The sequence below is a fragment of the Bufo bufo genome, chromosome 5, assembly GCF_905171765.1.
Source record: "Bufo bufo chromosome 5, aBufBuf1.1, whole genome shotgun sequence".
NCBI lineage: Eukaryota > Metazoa > Chordata > Amphibia > Anura > Bufonidae > Bufo > Bufo bufo.
In genome coordinates this window covers 506,849,415-506,871,619 of record NC_053393.1, presented here as the reverse complement: position 1 = coordinate 506,871,619, position 22,205 = coordinate 506,849,415, and the positions used below count along the sequence as shown (strand labels likewise).

The window sequence follows — 22,205 nt, the reverse complement described above, 5'->3', positions numbered from 1 at the left end:
TCAGCAGAGTTGACCAGATCAACCCGATCCCCAAGCGTCTTGTGTTAGAAGTGTCAAGCCATTGTTAAAAACCATTCCACATTCAGCCGCCAAGCCAAGGAAATTCTGGTGAGTAAGCATGAAGACCCCAGCTGGCAGAGAGCTTAATGCCTACTCCTATGGATACAGACTCAATGGAAGACCAGGGCTGTGAAGTATCACCATAGACGTTTAAAGAGGCAAAGTCCAGCGACAGGAATCACTAGAAGTGCTCTTTTGATTTACTGGTTTTAGTGCAGTCACACGAAGTGTGCAACTGAACACAGTGAGGGAGATATATCAAGACTGGCACATCTCTCTACGCTGGCAAGAGAGGCACCTAATCTATTAAGAGGCAGAAGCCTCTTAACAAATCAGGAACACCTCTGCCCTGCCATGCTCCAGAAGCTGAAGTCTACACAAGCTACAAGCTGGCATAGACTTCAGCTATAGCAAATTATGGCTTTTTGACACCATAATTAGCTTAATAAATGTCTCTCATTGGCTGCATATGTTCAAATGTTTCTTTCTACGTGCCAATAAAGAATGTTCCCCCAAATGTACACCTGGTTGGAAAGAGGATCCCTCACACTTGCACCTGGTTGGAAAGAGGATCCCTCACACTTGTCTGACCAAGCCATCAGTAAAACTGTTAGGAGGTCCGACTCCTGGCACCCCCAGCAACCAGCTGGCATTCTGAGGAGATGCGGGCCCCGTTCATGGTTACCAGGCAGAATACCCTAGGTTTTGTAGCAATTGTGTCTGGGATTACTGCTCAGCCCCATTTGTTTAAGGGCTCATGCACACGACCACGATCGGCCTGGGAAATACAGTTTGAGTGTTGGCCGCATCTCCCAGGCTGACCATGGCCCCCCTGACTTGAACTGACGGCATTGTAGTAATTTATGACACAGTCAGCTTGTATCTGATCGTTGGGCTATGGAAGCATAATCACATGATGACTGCGTACACTGCAATAGGCCTGCAATCAGATAGTAGTTTATGATAGTCACACACGGACTCTCTCAGGCCTGTCATGTAGATGAGCTCTAAACGGCAGTGAGCTGCAGTACTAGGCACAGCTGCTAGTGTTCCCCATCAGCCAGCTGAACGGTGGGGGTGCAGGGAGTAGGCTCCCAACTTATCCGATATTGAACACCTATTGTAAAAATAGCCCATCAATATCAAGCCCCAGAAGATCCACTGAACTGATGTCTAATGCTCAGACTATAGTGATAAATGGGAAATCCACAACAGAAAGATGCAAATCTTAGATCTTATTTGACCGTGTACGAAGCAGCTTCCCGCTACCAAAGCGGCAATGGTGGACTTACCAGATACCAGCGGTCCTGTGTGCAAAGAGAACATGTGTTACAGGGACAACTGCAAGACGTATTCTACAAACTGAAGCAAACGTGCCCCATAATTCTTGATGACACTGTACCACATGAAAGGTTAGTATATAAAATGAGAATGCTCGGACTGGGAGAAAACATCTGTATGTGGGTAAGTAACTGGCTGAGTGATAGAAAACAGAGGGTGGTTATTAACGGTACATACTCAGATTGGGTCACTGTCACTAGTGGGGTACCTCAGGGGTCAGTATTGGGCCCTATTCTCTTCAATATATTTATTAATGATCTTGTAGAAGGCTTGCACAGTAAAATATCAATTTTCGCAGATGACACTAAACTGTGTAAAGTAATTTACACTGATGAGGACCATATACTACTACAGAGGGATCTGGATAGATTGGAGGCTTGGGCAGATAAGTGGCAGATGAGGTTTAACACTGACAAATGTAAGGTTATGCACATGGGAAGGAATAATGCAAGTCACCCGTACATACTAAATGGTAAAACACTCGGTAACACTGACATGGAAAAGGATCTAGGAATTTTAATCAACAGCAAACTAAGCTGTAGAAACCAGTGTCAGGCAGCTGCTGCCAAGGCCAATAAGATAATGGGTTGCATCAGAAGGGGCATAGATGCCTGTGATGAGAACATAGTCCTACCACTTTACAAATCGTTAGTCATACCACACATGGAGTACTGTGTACAGTTCTGGGCTCCTGTGAACAAGGCAGACATAGCAGAGCTGGAGAGGGTCCAGAGTAATGACTGGAATGGGGCAACTACAGTACTTTGAAAGATGATCAAAAATAGGGTTATTCACTTTAGAAAAAAACACGACAACGGAGGGGAGATCTAATTACTATGTACAAATATATCAGGGGTCAGTACAGAGATCTATCCCATCATCTATTTATCCCCAGGACTGTGACTGTGACAAGGGGACATCCTCTGCATCTGGAGGAAAGAAGGTTTGTACACAAACATAGAAGAGGATTCTTTACGGTAAGAGCAGTGAGACTATGGAGCTCTCTGCCTGAGGAGGTGGTGATGGTGAGTACAATAAAGGAATTCAAGAGGGGCCTGGATGTATTTCTGTAGCGTAATAATATTACAGGCTATAGCTACTAGAGAGGGGTCGTTGATCCAAGGAGTTAGTATAATTGGAGTCGGGAAGGAATTTTTTTATTCCCCTAAAGTGAGGAAAATTGGCTTCTACCTCTCAGGTTTTTTTGCCTTCCTCTGGATCAACTTGCAGGATGACAGGCCGAACTGGATGGACAAATGTATTTTCGGCCTTATGTACTATGTTACTATGACTAGGACAGGCACTAAACAGATATATAGGACAATCAGAACATCTCCCACTTGACCGCTCAGTATGGAGAATCTCACCATGGGATTTTCCAAGCAGCAGCTCCGGAGCCAGGTAGTCTGGTGTCCCAAGGATTTTCTCATTCTCTGCTGGGACTGCTCCTCGTCGCACACTCTTTGGTGTCCGGTAAGGGGTTTCGACTTGGCCCTAAAATTAACACAAGGCGATTTTTTTGTTTTCTTTAACTAATCTTTCAGAATCAAGTTAACCTCCTCACAGTCACATTGAAATTGGAAAAACCATCACAAAAATGTAACTTTTTTTACTGTAGATTTTTAATGTGTCTGATGTAAATCTTGCGGGGACACAATACCATTTTTAACCCCTAAGTGACAATTCATTTTAGGATTAAGGACCAGTAATATGTTACGTGTTTCAGCAATCTTAACTTTTTAATTTCTTCCTCTAATTTTTTTTATCGCGTTCATTCCCAACTCGATTTCTAACAGTGTTATCTCCTGCTGATGTTCTGCCAAGGCTGTCATTTTGGTATGAAATCCTGCTGAATGCCAGCTGCCCCACGTCTCTAGCTGTCTAGCTGCTACCAATCAGGAGATATGAACAGCTAAAAGTAACACAAATTAGTAGCAAAACAATTAGGCCCCTTTCACACGGGCGAGATTTCCGCGCGGTGCAATGCGTGAGGTGAACACATTGCACACGCACTGAATCCGGACCCATTCACTTCTATGGGGCTGTTCACATGAGCGGTGATTTTCACGCTTCACTTGTGCGTCGCGTGAAAAATCGCAGCATGCTCTATATTGTGCGTTTATCACGCAACGCAGGCCCCATAAAAGTGAATGGGGCTGCATGAAAATCACAAGCATCCGCAATCAAGTGCGGATGTGGTGCGATTTTCACGCATGGTTGCCAAGGTGACAGTCTATTCACTATATTATTTTCCCTTATAACATGGTTATAAGGGAAAATAATAGCATTGTTTATTACAGAATGCTTAGTAGGTGGTCAATTGAGGGTTAAAAAATAATTAACTCACCTTCTCCTCTTGATCGCGTAGCTGCCGGTCTCTTCTTACTACTTTAATCATGAGCTGCCGGCTAAAGGACCTGTGGTGACATCACATAACATGGTCCAATCACATGGTCCATCAAGAGGAGAAGGCGAGTTAATTAGATTTTATTTTTTAACCCTCAATTGACCACCTACTAAGCATTCTGTATTAAAGAATGCTATTATTTTCCCTTATAACCATGTTATAAAAGGGAAAACAACAACATCTACACACCACCTAACCCAAACCTGAACTTCAGTGAAGAAGTTCGGGTCTGGGTACTAGAGTCAGTTTTTTTTATCACACGCGTGCAAAACGCATTGCACCCGCGCAATAAAAACTGAACAACGGAACGCAATCGCAGTCAAAACTGACTGCAATTGGGTACCTACTCGCGCGGGTTTGCCGCAACGCATCCGGACACGCTCATGTGAACTCAGCCTAAGGGTCCATTCACACGTCCGCAAAAGGGTCCGCACCCGTTCTGCAATTTTGCGGAACGGGTGCGGACCCATTCATTCTCTATGGGCCCGGACGTGAAGTGCAGAGCACACTATGTGCTCTCCGCTTCCGCATTTGCGGAGCGCGGCCCCGAACTTCCGGGTTTCAGCCCCAAACTTTTGGTCTGCAGCTCCGCAAAAGATAGAACGTGTCCTATTCTTGTCCGCAGCTGCGGACAAGAATAGGCATTTCTATAGCGGGTGCCGGCCGGGTGTGTTGCGGATCCGCAACACACCACGGACGTGTGAATGGACCCTTAGGTGGTTAAAATGGAACGGCAGCTGCTGCCTAGTAATTTATTCCGCCAGACAACCCCTTTAAATAGTACTTTTTGTGCAGTTTTTGTTGCAACTTCTATACGAGGGGAAAAAAAAAACCAAAAATGTTATAAATAAAAACCAGAGCATGCTGCATTTTGGGAAAAAAATCCTTGGGGTTTTTGATCCCAGTGGCACAAAACAGAAGGCAATGGGGAAGATTTATCAAGACCTGAGAAAAAATAATGTGGCCCATAGCCACCAGAAGGCTTCAAACTCTTTTTCAAAAGGGGTTATTGAAAAATTGGAACATGAATGTGATGTGTTGCTAAGGGCAGCAGTCAAACTTATTTTTACTTTGCACCACACTATAAATCTCCCCTATATTTTCCCAATAAATGGATACACATCTGGCCACAGCTTTTTTTTTTTTTTTATGAAAAACATCTGTATGTGAATCAAGCCTTTAGTGGTTTAGTTCTTGCACTAAAGCACCTGTTATTTTCTGAAGCCCAAGTTCCCCCCCCCCACCTTGTAAAAAAATGCAAAATTCCATGGTGTCCATTCAAATGACAAGGCCACTATAATATATTGCAGCAAGTGCACTACAGTGGGAGCCACTCTTTAAAAAGGGGTGGTCTCACCTGGAACACTGGTGGCGAGAGCACAACGCGCATGGGTAGCCGTCCTTCATTCATTTCTATGGGCGTACTGAAAATAGCTGAGCATTAGCTCTGCCATTTCTGGCATTTCTGGCAATTCCATAAAAGTGAATAGAGATGTGGTTGGGCCTGCTCTCCATTTAATTCCATGGGATTTCCGAATATAGTTGGGATCGCAGAGAAAATAGCCGGGCGGCGTACGCTTAGAAATGAATGGAGGGGAGGTTAGCATGCATGGTGTGCTCTCCCAAGCTTTGGGCATTCCATTCAGGTGGTGGGACCCACACCTATCTGACATTGGTGGCTTATTGCTTAGTCATGCCACCAATGTTCCAGGTGAGACAACCCCTTCAAAGCACCTCTGTTTTATCCCCAAGTAAAAGAGTCTCATGCTGGGACCGTACTCTATGATTTTCTGATAAACTATGTAGAAAGGGCTCATCTTAAAATGGCACAAACGCTTTTATAGGCAACAAATAGCACTAATGGCATACTGAACAAAGTTCAGGCTCCGTCATGGCCCACCATAGATCTTGACATCACAGAGATTCTGTGTAGCTTTTATCTACACACTCTGGGTACACAAGTCATACCTGGAAATTCTTGCACGTTCTGTCCCTCTGTGCAGGAGTAATCATCAATGGGTAAGATCCTGTACAACCCAAAGAGAGGTTCATTTTATCCACTGATGCAATACTTATCCGAGAAGGTTCTGAGAGGTTTGACCCATTAATAGGACTGTTGTAACTCCTGAAAGCCACAACGGTTCTTCTATTAGACTCGCTTAATCTTCTTGTTGCTGGAGAGGCCAAAGGGTCATTGACCAATTCTGGACCTGTTCCCTTGCCCTCCCTCTGCTCTGCGGCGGCTGCACTCGCTTCCTCAGAAGAGGAGTTGGCATAGGCATCACTTTCCGACTCAAAAGACAGTTCCTTCATGCTCTTGCCCACATCAGACAGCTCCTTCTCCAATGGGCATTCTGTAACAGACATATTAAGAGAGGGCTCAGAGTCCCTGCTTGGGTTTTGTTTCCAAGGACTGGCCTTCCTTGGTTCAGAGTCATTAATGTTCTCCTCATGCTCACAATTCTCATCTAGCTCACACAACAAATTCTTGGCCACTGCGTTTCCGGAGCAGAGTTTCTCTGGAGTCACTGGACCAGGGACAAAAGTTTCTTGTTTATCATGCTTCTCAATGTTTTTATGGAGGTCCCCGATAAACAAGCGCTCAGTCACCATTGTGAGACCTGTACTGGGGTTGACATTACCCATCGAGAGTTTGCAGGCTCGTTTATACTGGGAACTGTTCTTCTTTTCCAAAGAGCCTTCCCCGGGACTGGTTTCGACAAGTGAAAAATGCCTTTTGACTCCAACTTTATCAGAATGGTCATCTTCATTGTACTTTAGGGGATCCAAAGAGGAACTTGCTAGCCAGGGAGGTGATTCTGGAGATCTGGGTAGTTCTCTCAGTTGTCTTAACATGCCCAAGTTCTCCTTTTCTTCTTGAGTGTTAGGGTCATAAAGACATTTCCTTATGAAGCCTTTTGCGTTTAGACCAGCGATGGGAGTGTCTTCTAGTTCGTTTGTGTCATTCTGAATGTTCGATTTCTTGCCTTTTCTGCGACTGACAATAGGGGAGATGGCGGACTCCAGCTCCTTCATGTACTTGACAACTTTCCCTAGCTGGAGTCTGTTCAGTGACTTTTCCGACATACTGTTCTTTAAACGGCTGGAGCTCAGAAATGGTGGACCTTCTAAATCCTGGAGCAGAATAGAGAGGTGTAAGAAAAACAGAAGATCAGTACAGTGCAGCTCATGAGACATTTTATAGTCCAATGTGAAAAAAAAAAAAAAAAAAATATTTAATCCCTTCAGGACATGGCTAATTTTGGCTTTAACGAGGACCTATCCCCTCTCCTGTCTCACTTGTTTTGGTATTCACTCACATTCCGCATGTAATACCAATTTTGGAGCATCTATTCTTATGACTATGTTGTGCCATTCCTGTATTAGTCCTTCTAGAAGTTTACAAATTAATTGCTAGCAGTCTACAATAAAAGGTACTGGGTGTGACCAGTAGTGGGTGTGTCTGACTGTCCAATCAGTGCTGTTGTCAGACTGTGCAGGGACACACCCCCAACTGGTACCTTTACTGCAAGCTGCTGACAATTAATTCATAAACTTCTAGTAGAAATAACAGAGGAATGGCACAACGTAGAGCCATAAGAATAGACGCACTAGAATTGTTATTACATGGGGAAAGTAATTACTACAACAGACATGAGAGGAGACAGGTCCTTTTTTTTTAAATTATATTTTAAAACCCTAGTAGGAGTAGACTAACTATAATGTACTGAGATATCAATACATTACTGTCTGTGCATGTAAAATTTATATATCTCATAGGATAACCCAAGACAACCTGGGGAATGGGGGGCTTACCTTGTGCTCCAGGCTCTCCGTTTTAGGGTATGTGATGTAAAATCCATTGCGGATTCAGTCATGGAAAAACAGCAGTTTTTCTGTCGCAAATTCCACAATCAAAATGCCAACAGCTTTCCACTGACTTCCAAAGGGAAAAAAACGCCACCATGTGCACAAAAGGAGACTTTTGTATTACTTACCAGTAAAGTCTCTTTCTCGCTCTTCCTTGGGGGACACAGGAAACCATGGGTATAGCTCTGCTCCCTAGGAGGCGTGACACTAAGTGAAAGCTGTAAGCCCCTCCTCCATCAGCTATACCCTTCAGCCTGGAGAGAGAGACTACCAGTTGCGTGTCCAAGTAGTGAAGATAACCACCAACCGGAAAAAAAGGAACTGTCAAGCCCCAACGGGGGCAACCAAGCCGGAACCACAACTGTAAACCCAAATGAAGGGCGGGTGCTGTGTCCCCCAAGGAAGAGCGAGAAAGAGACTTTACTGGTAAGTAATACAAAAGTCTCCTTTTCTCGCCCATATTCCTTGGGGGACACAGGAAACCATGGGACGTTCCAGAGCAGTCCCAGAAGGGAGGGACCAGAACAAATTAGACCAACACCGGAGGCATCAATCAACTGCCGCCTGCAACACCAGACGGCCTAAAGCAGCGTCAGCCGACGCATGAGTATGCACCCTGTAGAACTTGGTGAAGGTGTGCAAGGAGGACCAAGTGGCCGCCTTGCAAATCTGCTCCGTAGAAGCCCGATTCCTCTGAGCCCAGGAAGCCCCGACCGCTCTAGTGGAGTGAGCGGTAACACCGAGGGGCGGAACCTTGCCCTTGGCGAGGTAAGCCTCAGTAACAGCCATCTTGACAAAACGGGCGATAGCAACTTTGGATGCCGCCATCCCTCTGCGCGACCCCTCCGGAACCACAAAGAGCGAGTCAGTACGCCTGAAAGAGCTGGTTACCTCCAGGTAAACCTTGAGCGCCCTGACAACGTCCAGGCGATGAAGCTCCCTCTCCCGGGGGTGGGAAGGGGAAGGACACAAAGAGGGGAGAACGATGTCCTCGTTCAGATGAAAGGCGGAGACCACCTTAGGAAGGAAGGAAGGGACCGGACGAAGGACCACCTTGTCCTGGTGGAACACTAGGAAAGGTTCCAGACAGGAGAGTGCAGCCAATTCGGACACCCTCCGAAGAGAGGTGACGGCCACAAGGAAAATAACCTTGCAGGACAAAAGTCACAAGGAAACCGTCCGCAGAGGCTCGAAAGGAGAAGCCTGGAGCGCTGAGAGAACCAGGTTCAGGTCCCAGGGCGGTACCGGAGGGCGGTACGGGGGAACCGCGTGAGCCACGCCCTGAAGGAAGGTCTTGACAGGACCAAGGGGGGCCAGTGGGCGCTGAAACAAAATGGACAGCGCAGACACCTGACCCTTCAAAGAACTAAGACCCAGACCCTGGGCGAGTCCGCCCTGCAGGAAGGACAAAACAGTGGGGAGAAAAAAGCGGAGCGGAGGAATCCCCAGATCGGCACAGAACCCCAAATAGGTCCTCCAGGTCCTATAATAGATCCTAGAAGAGGACGGCTTGCGGGCACGGATCATGGTGCGGACGACGTCCGCAGAAAAACCCCTACGTGTCAAGACGGTGGTCTCAACAACCACGCCGTCAAACGTAGGGACCTTAAACGCGGGTGGAAGATCGGTCCCTGAGAGAGAAGATCTTCCCTGGCGGGCAGCGGCCAGGGCGCGTCTGCCAGGAGCAGCATGAGGTCGGCATACCAAGACCGGCGGGGCCAGTCCGGAGCGACCAGAATCACCGAGACGCCCTCCGCCGCGATCTTCCGAAGGACCTTGGGCAGGAGTGGGATGGGAGGGAATATGTACGGACGCGCGAAGCCTCGCCAAGGACGAACGAGGGCGTCGGCTCCGCAAGCTCCCGGATCCCTGGCCCTGGACAGATAGGCGGGGACCTTGTGATTGAACTTGGAGGCCATGAGGTCCACGTCCGGCATGCCCCAACGAAGGCAAATGGCCTCGAATACCTCCGGGTGAAGAGACCACTCGCCGGGGTCGACAGTGGTGCGACTGAGGAAGTCCGCCGCCCAATTGTCCACCCCTGGAATAAAAATTGCCGATAGAGCCGGGACGTGGGTTTCCGCCCAACGGAGAATGCTGGTGACCTCCCGCATCGCTGCGAGTGCCCCCCTGGTGGTTTATGTATGCCACGGCCGTGGCGTTGTCCGATTGCACACGAACTGGATGACCCTTCAGCAGATGAGTCCAGTGTCGCAGAGACAGAAGGGCCGCTCTCAGCTCCAGGACATTGATCGAGAGTTTGGACTCCGATGGAGACCAAATGCCCTGGACGGATCGGGGAGGAAACACGCCTCCCCAGCCCAAGAGACTGGCATCGGTTGTAACCACCAACCAGTTGAGCGGCAGAAAAGACCTGCCCAGAAGAGGGGACTGTAACCACCAGCGGAGAGATGACCGCACCGGAGGCGATAGATGGAAGGGATGATCCAGAGACTGCGGCGATTTGTCCCAGGAGGAGAGGATCGCCCGTTGGAGAGGGCGGGAGTGAAACTGCGCAAATGGGATCGCCTCGAAGCAGGCAACCATCTGCCCCAAGACCCGCATGCAGAAGCGGAAGGACGGTCGACGGTGGAGAAGGAGACCCCGAATCGCCCGGCGGAGGGTCAATCGTTTTTCCGAGGGAAGACGTACCTCCGCCGCTCCCGTGTCTAAAAGCATTCCCAGGAAGACCAGTTGTCTGGAGGGGGGAAGGGAGGACTTGGGGAAGTTGATGACCCAACCGAACCTCGCCAGAGTCTCTAGAGTGAGATCCACGCTGGCAACCGCTTGAGAAAGGGACGGAGCCTTGATGAGGATATCGTCCAAGTACGGTAGCAGAAAAACACCCCTGGAACGGAGTAAGGCCAAAACCGGGGCCAGGACCTTGGTGAACACCCGGGGGGCTGTTGCCAGCCCAAAGGGAAGGGCGACAAATTGGAAGTGGAGGTCCCCCACGGCGAATCGGAGGAAGCGATGGTGACACCGGGCTACCGGAACATGGAGGTAGGCATCCTGTATATCGATGGAAGACATGAAGTCTCCCCGCTCCAGGGAAGCCACCGCGGAACGGAGGGACTCCATCCGAAACCGTCGAAGGAGGAGAAAACGGTTGAGCTTTTTGAGGTCCAAAATGGGCCGCACCGAACCTCCCTTCTTGGGAACTACAAAGAGGTTCGAATAGAACCCTTGGAACCTTTCCTCTAGAGGAACGGGGGTAATCACCCCTCTGTCCAGTAAGGCTTGAACGGCCGCGGAGAACGCAGCCGCGCTTTTCGGGTCCCGCGGCGGGCGGGAGCGAAAGAACCGATCTGGAGGGAAGGACGCGAATTCGATTTTGTATCCGGAGGACACAATTTCGAGAGCCCAGGCGTCGGAGACGTGAGCCATCCAGACGTCCCTGAAAAGGAGGAGCCGGCCCCCCACCCGGGTGGGTGGGGGCGCGCCTTCAGGCAGAGGACTGCTTTGCTGCGGGTGTGCGGGCAGCCTGCGGCCTGCGCCAGGAGGGCTGCGCCCGAAAAAACGGCTTCCTACGCTTATCCTGGGGAGGGGCCGAAGCGGCAGCTGCGGGGGGAGCCCCAGAGTTCCTGCGGGAGGACTGAAAACGAGACGCACCGGGGCGTCCGCGGGGGGCGCCCCTGGCTTGGGGTTGAGGAAGATGGGTGCTTTTGCCACCCGTGGCCTCCGAAATAAGCTCGTCTAGGCGGACCCCGAAAAGGCGGGAACCCGCAAACGGTAGCCCCGCCAAGGAACGTTTGGAGGCAGCGTCCGCTTTCCAAACCTTCAGCCAGAGCTCCCTCCTGACGGAAACCGCCAGGGCGGAGGAGCGTGCAATAAGGGCTCCCGCATCAAGGGAGGCCTCACAAACAAAATTCCCGGCCCGAATAATAAGCTGGGCCAAGGAACGTAGGTCCTGGATGGGGACGTCCGAGTCCAACTCCTGTTCCAGCTGCGCACCCCAAGCAGAGATTGCTTTACCTGCCCAAGCAGAGGCAAAAACCGGTCTGAGGGCAGAACCGGAGGCAGCAAAAATGCCCTTGGAAAGGGTCTCCATGCGACGGTCCTCCGCTGACTGAAGAGAGGACCCGTCGGGAACAGGGATGGCCGTGTTCTTTGACAAACGGGCCACAGGGGGGTCCACCTTGGGTGGGGACGACCAGGTGGCCACGACATCGGCCGGAAAAGGATAGCAAATGTCCAGCTTCTTGGGGTTGACAAAACGGGCGTCCGGGCGAGCCCAAGCCTTAGACACCACGGAGGAGAAATCAGAGTGGATTGGAAAAACTTTTGAGGCCTGCCTGGGTCTGATAAAGGAGACGCTAGCTGCGTCAGAGCTAGGGGGGTCATCTTGCACCTTAAAGGTGTCACGAATATCAGAGATGAGCTGACCCATCGCTGAGGCTAGCTTGGACGGCAGGGCCGAGTCCATTTCCAAATCTGAAACCGCCAATTCACCTTCAGAGAGCGAATCCTTTGGAGAGGAGAGGCTCGTCTGAGTGCGCACGCGTGGCGGGGAGAGGGAGGCATCCGAGGAGGAGGCTCGCTCTACTCTAAAACGCTTCTGAGAGTGCCTAGCTCGGGAAGGGTCACTAAGAGAGGGTGAACCCGCCGCAGCGGCAGAAGCGATGGACCCGGAGGGCGCGACAGTAAGAATGGCGTCCTGCGGGGTAGGCGGCCTGTCTATTAGGCGGCCCACGACCTGAGTGAGGCTTTCCACGGCCTGGGACAGGGATCTAGCCCAGTCAGGCGGGTCAGAGGAAGCAGGGAGCGACACAGCGGGCGACTGAGGCTGCGGTGGAGCTCGGCATGCAGGACAGTGCGGATCAGACTGCCCCCGGGGAAAGGCTTCCCTACAAGCGGTACAGGCATGGTACCAAGGCTTGGCAGCTGCAGAAGGGTCTGACATGGTGGAAGAAAAGTTGCACTTAAAGTGGGAGACCCCAGGTGAAAAAACGGGGATCACACCCAAGTAACAGTACTGGTGGCACGGATGGGGTTAACAGTCCTACCAGACCCAGATGATGCAAGCGGCAGACAGCAAGGGCAGCAGACTGAAGGGAGGCTGTGGAGGAGAGGCGGCAGGCACAGAGGTAATAGCTTCAGGATCGGACGGCAGAGAGAGAGAGAGAGAGAGCTCCACGCAGCACCTGAGATGTGGAGCCCGACGAACCAGGAAGTAGCGGAGCGCATGTAGAAAGCTCCGCCCCCCCCTTGCCGCGCTGAAGGAGAAGCAGAGCCGCACGCGCGCGCGGCAAAATGATTTAACCCCCTAGGTAGATGAAGTGCCGGCCATGAAAAGGTGCCGTTCAAGTAAGCGGCCCTCGCCTGAATCTCCTCATACAGCCGTCCCCCTGACTGCCCTGCCGTTGAAGATGGTAGCCACCCCCCTAAGAACCAGCTTGTCCTGGGTCTGCAACACCAGAACGAAGTCCCCCCCCAAATGATGGCCGGTAAAGTTGCCGGCCCCGATATGCCCATGGGGGAGGGGAGGGAAGGGGGGGGGGGGTAGATGGCACGGAGAGATGTAGCAGCGGTGGGAGGGAGGGAAGGGGAGGCTGGAGCAGCCACTCTCACCATACGCTGTCTTCGCCCTCAATCCATCCAGCAGGGTCGCCCCTTCAGCCACTGGCACCGCAGTGGCAGGAAGCCGGGGGAGGGACTTGGCGTGCGGGCGACCCTTGAGCTGGCGGGACGCAGGGGAGCGAGGCTGCCCTGGTCCACCTTGTCTTCTGTGGGGGAGGCGGCAGTGCGGTATTACCGGCACTGGCGCGACTCAACCCCGGGAGAAAACAGAGGGGTCTAGTGCGCCTCTGTTGTCCCTGTAAGTAGAAAAAAAAAAAAAACCGAATTAAAAACAACAAATAACGCAAAAATAAAAAATTATAGGAAAACAACCCTGCCTAAGCAGGGAGTGTCTTGCCTCCTTGGACACTAAGCAAAAAACTGGTAGTCTCTCTCTCCAGGCTGAAGGGTATAGCTGATGGAGGAGGGGCTTACAGCTTTCACTTAGTGTCACGCCTCCTAGGGAGCAGAGCTATACCCATGGTTTCCTGTGTCCCCCAAGGAATATGGGCGAGAAAGTAGCATTTTTTTTTTTCTGCTTCTGAAGTGGCCTCTTACGTCTTAGAAGCGGATTGTTTAAGGATTTTGTTTAAGTCAGTGGGAAAGTAGAAAAAAAGGCTAGCCGTTTTAGAAAAACCTCTTCCAAATTCTGAACGAAAAACTGTAAAATGATTGTAAATAATTCTCTATGCGACCTGTTATCAGCTACTAGATTTTTCTGCGGGAATTCCACCACATATGACACTATCTTAAGGTTGCTGGTGTGTGTGTGTGTTTTTTACCTCCAAAACAGGCATTCAAAAACTCCTGTCTTGTGTAGTGTTTTTTTCACCAAATACCACATTTTTAAGAAGGCGAATTCTAATGAGCACTTCCATTATAAAAGCAGTCACTAGTATGCAGGAATTAACGCGTTCAGGAAGACATCCCTCGGCGCAAGGAACCAGCTGGAAGATCCAGACTGGTGCCGGCTGTCAGTAGTCGGTGACAGTTAGTAATGACTGAGGCCAGTGACACATTTTGTGTCACCGGGCGTGCCTGCACACCACCAGCCTCAGTTAATACTAATGATATGTCATTGACTACCAACAGCCTGCATCGGTTTGGATCTTCTAGCTGATTCCTTGCGCCGAGGGATGTCTTCCTGAACGCGTTACTTCCAAATCTTCCAGGCTCCCCCGGTAAGAAGCGCAACATCCGTGGGTGCAGACCATCCTTTCCACCCTAAATCACTCAGACAAGCTTCTTGTACAGTCGTGCCTAAGGTTTGCATGGCTCTCTATGGGTGCTACAATCAGGACTTTGAGCACGCACTATGCCTTCACACTGTGCAACCTCAGATCACAGTGCAGAAGGGGCAGGAAGACGACCAAGATCTAGGATTACCAACATTCATCATTCTGTCCTATTTTGGCTAAAAGACCGCAATTAGGATGCAATTCTATGTATATGTATGGGAATGAGTTAAGAAAAAGACTAGTGGTTCCTCAGACTGAACTACGTATAACTTCGTTACAGGAGCTTCATTTATATAAAGCTGTACAGCCCATCAGCCGACAACGCCGTCCTGGGCCGCAGATTCTGCATGTGTGTAGTGCCACATTCACCGACAGCGTTTCCAAAAAAAATGACATTATAGGCAATAAAACACAGTGCAAACCTGATTTCCATTTTCCCATTTTGGACTACTGCAATAATCTGACTCCATACTTGATAAGCATAAGCGGGACTGACTGCTGGTACTGGATGTCCCCCGCCGTGTCCTGAACTTCAGTAGGTTGGGAGTCAGACATTTTACCGGCATGCTAGGACTGGAGGTGTTGACCTCAGGACCTGAAAAAAAAAAAAAGGGAAAACAAAGTGTGAGCGATCCCCAAGCCGATAGTCACAGGTACCTTTATATGTTCATTGATATTCAGTTTGGCTACATTCACATGACAGTGAAAAGCGTTCACCATACGACTGGTTTAGAACTGATTAAAGCCTATGGGGCTGGGGCGTGGTCTGGCAGCTGAGGAGTATGGCCGCATGAACCTGCAGCTCCGGCACCCAGCGGCATATTCAGCAAAAACGAGATTTTTGTATAACTTACCAGTAAAATCTCTTTCTCGCTCTTTCCTTGGGGGACACAGAAGACCTTGGGTATAGCTCATCTCCCTAGGAGGCGTGACACTAAGTGAAGACTGTTAAGCCCCTCCTCCACAGCTATACCCTCAGCCTGGAGAGAGAGACTGCCAGTTGCGTGTCCAAGTAGTGAGAAAAGGCAAAGTCCAAAAATTGGAACCAACAAGCCAACTACCCAAAGGGTAAACAAACTCGGAAACAGTCAGAGAAGAACAAAGAATGGGTGGGTGCTGTGTCCCCCAAGGAAAGAGCGAGAAAGAGATTTTACTGGTAAGTTATACAAAAATCTCGTTTTCTCGCCCAGTTTCCTTGGGGGACACAGAAGACCTTGGGACGTTCAAAAGCAGTCCAAAGGGGGAGGGACCACAGCACCAAGGCGAAGCACCCGAAGGCATCAAAAAACCCGCCGCCTGCAGACCAGGCGGCCTGAAACAGCATACGCCGAAGCCCGAGTATGCACCCTGTAGAACTCGGTAAGGTGTGCAAGGAAGACCAGTGACCGCCTTGCACAAATGCATGGCCGAAGCCTAATGCCTCCGGCCCAGGAAAAAACCGACAACTCTGGCCAAATGAATGGTGACACCAAAAGCAGAACCCTGCCCTTGGTGCGGCAACCACAACAAGAGCCACTCTGAGAAAGCGGAGGAAAGCCACCCTGGAGGCCGTCAACCCTTTGCACGGACCTCCTGGAAACACAAGAGACCGAATGTCGACAAGAGTCGGAGATCTCCAACGTTCCCTGGGGTGGGAAGGGGAGGACGACTGCCTCAATGAAATGAAAGACAAACACCATCTTCAGAAGGAAGGAAGAGACGGAATGGAGAACAGCCCTGTCCTGGGGGAAGACAGAAGGCTCGGAACAAGAAGGGCCGCCACTCAGGCACCCATCAGAGACACGATGGCTACAGAAACCCAACTGTTAGTAGAGGGAACTTCTGTAACGGCTCCAAGGAAAAATTGGAGCGCCAAGAGCCTAGTATGTAGTTCCCAGGACGGTACCGGAGGACAGTACAAAGGAACCCAAGAGCCGCTCCATGGAAGAAGTTCCTGACAGGCCCAGAGGGCCTGGGAACGCTGAAAGAGGAAGGACAGGAATGACACTTGATACTTCAAGCAACAGAGTCCCAGCCCCAGGTCCAGGCCGGACTGGAGAAAGACAGAACCATGGAGAAAGGCAGAGTGGGGGAACGCCCAGCTTCCCACAGAACCCCAGGTAAAACCCTAAGTCCTACCACAGATCCTGGACGAAAAACTCGGCTAGAAGCGAACACTAGCGAGCCCACTAGAGTTGCCTGGGCAAGCGGGTGAAAACCCAATGATCAGGCGCAGACCCGTAACACGGGTAGAACAGTCGGTAGAACTGGTCCCGTCGGCCCCCGAGCAAGGTTGTCCCGTATCCCCCCAGAGTGGGGAAGCAGAAGGACAAACGGACAGGAACCGAAGGGTCCGCCCAGCAACCGCCAGGACAAGACAGGCTAAAGCCGAAGCCAATGTAGCCACCACAGGAAGACGGACTACAGTTCCGGTGTGGGAGATTTAAAAGACAATCCTGACCAAATGGTAGTCCTCCCAAGTTACCGAGAAGGTGAATCCAAAGCAGAAACATTGCCTAAAATGGAAAAAACGCAATCTGCACCCAGCGGGAGGACAGAAAACTGTAGACCCGGTAACTAGGCACACAGCTAGTACAGCCAGTGTGGACAAGGGAGACTCAAAAGGAACACCAGAACCATCCACATGAACAACCATGCTTTCCCCAGAGGGAAGGGCAGTGAAGGAACAGCCTCTGAAGCGTGGCCGGAACAGACGCCACATCGGAATGATCTGTACCGAGTGGGAGCCAAACAGAGCCGGCGAGAAAAGGCAGGCGAGACAGAGGCCGGTATAACACCCTCCAACCGAAAGGGGGAGTGGGCAACAGAGAGGCCATAGGACAGCTCAAAAGCAGAACACCGCTACACAGAGACGCCCGGTTCACCGCCTCGCAGAAGGCGAATACCCTGAAGAACCCAAGGTGGAGGTCCCCCAGACCTGTATAAGCGAGCACCCAAGAGAAGTTGGGTGACCTTCCCAAGAATAGCGGCCCGAACCTGGTAGCAGATCAGACTGAAGCACCGAGGGCGCCAATCCGGAAAGAATCATACCACACTGCACCCGAAGAGGAGGAAATGGTATTAGGCGAGGGGACCGTAGTCCCGCCAGAGCCAACATAAAATGCGAAGGGCGCTGCAGACAGCGCTCTCGACCATGTGACCACTAGCACAGGGAAACAATGCCGCGGAAGGACAAATGGGCCAACGAAATGAATGAGTGCCACCCAGCTCTGTGCAGTAGCGAACAGTAGAGCCCGTCTACTTAAATATAAGGTATTCATTTGTTGTTTATTGGACAACACCTTAGGCTTACACAGATGGACAGAATGATCTCCTTAGAGAATAGTGCAAGGCTTGCGGCAATCATCGTATCCCAAGAGAAAAAGTATGTCGCAGGAGGAAAGGAGGCATACGTACGAGTAGCCCCGTAAGCAGTGAGAAGGCCAACCCACCTACGGGACGAGAAGGAAACAACGCACAAGAACGTCCGCTCACTGCAAAAATATATCACTCAGCGAAGAGGGCCAGCCACAGAGTGCCACAGTATCTACGGGAGTGCAAACTGAAAGGAGTTATGCACAAGACTAGTATGGTATGCGATGGAACGCAAACTGACCGCCCCGAAAAAGGGGGGAAATGTACCTGGCAAACTGCAGTGGGCAAGAATGCAAAGGCCTGCCCCAAAAAGGGGGTGATGCCCAAGGCCGTACCTACGTCAGAGAAGTAGGGCATACCATACTTCGCCCAGAAAGGCGCCATGCACATGGCCACACAGTATCCAGCAGGAACGCAGGAGGTCCACCTAGTGAAAAAGGGGGGCATGCACAGGGCTATCTTAGCATTAAGTGAGTGTGCAACAATTCACCCAACCCGAAATTTCGTGAGAGTGTAACTACTCCGCCAATGAAGGGGAACATGTGCAAGTCCAGTACAGCACATACAAGGACAGCCTTGAATCTTGTGAGCGTGCAAAATTCCACCCATGGAATGAGGGGTGGTCACGCACAAGGCCAGCACCGTATCCAATGGAAGCGCAAGCGTTCCACCCATGTTAGAGGCCATGCTCAAGGCCAGCAACGTATCTGGTGAGAGTGTAGTATGCCGCCCAGAAAAGGAAGGGGGGGGGTCATGCACATGTCCAGCATCGCATCCAGGGAGAATGCGAGCAGTCGGTGAGAAAGTGTGTATGCCACCGAAGGAGGCATGCCCATGGCCGGCAGCGAATCCAGTGAGAGTGCGTACACCGCCCACAGAAGAGGGGTCATGCATATGGCCGGCCGCGGATCCAGAGAGAGTGCAAGCACCCCGCTATGTATAGGGGTCATGCACATGGCCAACAATGTACCGGCGAGAGAACAACCACCGACCGAGGGAGTGTATGTATGCCGCCACCCGGGAAGGAGGCATACCCAAGGCCGGCAGTGAATCCAATGAGAGTACATCATACCGCCTATGTAAGGTGGTCATGCACATGGCTGACAGTGAATCCAGTGAGAGTGCCGAATGCCGTCCACAGAAGGGAGTCATGCCTATGGCAGGCAGCGAATCCAGTGAGAGTGCCGTGTTCAACCTATGGAAGGGGGGCACGCACATGGCCAGCAGCGAACCCAGTGAGAGTGCCGTGTTCCACCTATGGAAGGGGGTCGTGCACATGGCCAGCATTGTATCCGGAGAAACTGCAGTAGGCCGCCAATGAAAGGGGGATCATGCACAAGGCCAACCCGCAGTTAGGGAGAGTGCAGTATCCCGCCCAGGAGGGGGGTCCTGCACATGGCAGGCACCATAACTGGAGAGGGTGACGAATGTTGCCTACAGAAAAGGCATGCACTTGACCAGCGCCGTAGCGCGGAAAGGGCAAGAAAACCACCTAGAAGGGGAAAAAAGACCCTGGCAGCGCCGCAGCCGGGGAGCGCGACACCATGCCGCCTATGGAAGGGGGGCATGTATACAGGCAGCACTCTGAGATGAGGCTGCAGCGTCCTGCGCAGCCCACAAGTCATATATATATATAAAAACTTTCTTTTTTTTTTTTTTTTTTTTTAACACACAGCCTCACTGAGGCAGAAAAAAATAAAATAAAAGGGGGGGCCACCTACAGGGCACAGATCCACCCATACAGGCTCATCGGAAGCCGGCCTGTACCCAAAGGGTTAACAGGGATCCGGCCTGGGGGGCGGCACTGCGATCCTCTGGGGGCGGGGGAACCTCCAGGCGGGAAGAATTCGCGCCTGGAGAAGTTCCAGCCCCCTCCAACAGAGGCCTGAATTTGCGGCCTAGTAGCGTGAAGCTGGGGCCTAAATTTTTAGCGGCGCCCGGCTGACCGGGGCCGCACAGTATTTAAAGTACCGGCCGGCCTACGGAGCGGCACATACCGGCCGCGGGTGCCCACCCCGCGGGCCGTAAGAGCCGGGGCCTAAATTTTTAGCGGCGCCCGGATGACCGGGGCCGCACAGTACTTAAAGTACCAGCCGGGCCTACGGAGCGGCACATACCGGCCGCGGGTGCCCACCCCGCGAGCCGGGGACCCGGATAGAGCGGGATCGCGGCCTTGAAGTGGAACACAAGTTTTGTTCCGACGGTCGGCCGGGGCTGTTGAAGCGCTCATTTTGCAGGCCACGGTGCCCACCCAGCTGTCCGGAAGTGAGGACCCTGCACCCGGCAGCCATTTCACCCCTGGAGCGGGCACCTGCCTAGAACAGCGCTCCATATGGCCGGCAGCTACAACCTCCTTTCCCCTGGAACGGTGTCCGTGAGAGTAGGGAGGGTCAGTGGCAGCAAGGCGCGGGCCCTCTGGCCCTGAAGTAGTGGCCGGTAAGAGGGAGGGGGACCCTGAGACCGGGTCTGTGAGGGTGGACGCCTGCATAACCCCTCCATCAGGGGCAGCTAGTTGCGGACCTCCGCAGCTCCCTAGGCATTCTTCTTGTAGGGAGAAGGGTGCCAATGTCCTGGAGGCCAGGAGAGAGGGAGCAGAATGTCGCCCTGCGACAGCCCAGGAGCCAGCCTAGGTCTAGCATGGGCAGAAGGGTCCATAGGCCCAGTATAGGGTCAGGCACGCAGGAGACCGGGGGGGGACGGGGGACGTAGGGCTGGAGAAGCCTCTCTCTCACCATAGTCGTCTTCACCCTCGGTCCGTTCCAGCAGGGTCGCCCCTTCAGCTACTGGCACCGTAGTGGCAGGACGCTGGGAGAGGGACTTGGCGTGCGGGCGACCCTTGCGCTGGCGGGATGTAGGGGAGCGAGGCTGCCCTGATCCACCTTGCCTTCTGTGGGGGAGGCAGCAGTGCGGGTGACCGGCACTGGCGCAGCTCAACCCCGGGAGAACAGAGAGGTCTAGTGCGTCTCTGTTATCCCTGATGATCTGGAACAAAAATAAAATAAAAAAGTAAAAAACTAAAATTGAAACAAGGAGAAAGCAGCCCTGCAGAGCAGGGAGTGTCTTGCCTCCTTGGACACTAAGCAAAAACTGGCAGTCTCTCTCTCCAGGCTGAGGGTATAGCTGTGGAGGAGGGGCTTAACAGTCTTCACTTAGTGTCACGCCTCCTAGGGAGATGAGCTATACCCAAGGTCTTCTGTGTCCCCCAAGGAAACTGGGCGAGAAAAAAGGACCTCTTCTGAGAGACGTTTGGAACCCTAACCACCTCCGGCCCGCATGATGACCAGAGGGAAGAAGACCCGCCAGCAGCAGGGCAAGCTGGACTTCTTTGAGCGCGACAAGCTTTTGGAGACGCCGGGCCAGCCATCTTCAGGATCCCCTGGGAGACCGCAGCATACCAGCTCTCGGGCGCAAGAGGAGACACATAGCGGCGGCGAGAGGCAAGGAAGCCCGGCACTTACCGGATCGCAGGTACAAGCAGGGGGCAAACATGGATCCCTGGTCAACGTTGCAGGCTGCCCGGCAGACGGAGCAAGATAGGGCGCGCGCACACCCATGTGGTCGGCGTCATCTTCCCCTACATCCAGCAGCCCAGATGTGCTGGGCAGGCTTCTCCTAATGTATTAGCAGGGAAAGAGAGCCCTGCATCTCAACCCTGGCCTCACTCTGCTCCTAATCGGGAGAAATTTCACACCTCAGACCAGCCAGCTTCCGGATCCCTTTTAAAGGACTGCTTTTGGAGGTCAGTAAATCCCTCCATGCAGACCTGCAACATATGCTGGCACAGATTTAAGCAGCTATTTCTGACATCGTCCCAAGAGTCTCCCACATTGAAGGGAAAATGGGAGAGTTCGCTTCTTCACATAACAATCTGGTGGACTCTTATAATGAGCTCTCTGAGGAACTTGACAAAGTTAAAGCAAAGCTGTGTGACCTGGAAGACAGGTCCCGCAGGAATAATATCAAATTTAGAGGCATACCGGAGGATGTGCCAGGAGGAGAGCGTGTCCAATAAATATGCTCTTTATTCCAATCTCTTCTACCCACTCTCACATCGCAGGATCTGACTATTGATAGGGCGCATAGGATCCCAAAACAGTCCTACCTTCCCGCCTCAACCCCGCGAGACCTCTTAGCACGTATACATTTCTTTCATATCAAAGAATGCATTCTGGAAGCATCCAGGAAATTGGGAACCCTTCCTGCCCCTTTTCAGTCCGTCAAATTGTTTGCGGATCTCTCCGCCACGACCCTGAAGCAGAGGAGTCAACTGGCCCCCATTACGCAAGCTTTACGGCAACATAGAAATTGCGTATCGCTGGGGGTTCCCAGTTAAACTCCTGGTCTACAAAGATGGAGATCTCTGTGTCATACACTCT

General features: G+C 51.7%; 1 protein-coding gene across 2 annotated transcripts in view; it reads right to left on the bottom strand.

Moving 5' to 3' along the window:
- MASTL (microtubule associated serine/threonine kinase like) overlaps positions 1–22,205 on the bottom strand; it is a 60,881-nt gene that overhangs the window by 2,096 nt on the left and 36,580 nt on the right. The window contains exons 7-10 of one of the 2 annotated variants that reach the window (XM_040434373.1): positions 14,898–15,070; positions 5,777–6,943; positions 2,769–2,895; positions 1,353–1,367 (exon numbers count right to left, since the gene is read on the bottom strand). In XM_040434373.1, coding sequence (XP_040290307.1) covers positions 1,353–1,367; positions 2,769–2,895; positions 5,777–6,943; positions 14,898–15,070 — 1,482 coding nt within the window. The remainder of the gene's footprint in view (positions 1–1,352; positions 1,368–2,768; positions 2,896–5,776; positions 6,944–14,897; positions 15,071–22,205) is intronic. The other variant, XM_040434374.1, reaches the window with a different exon arrangement.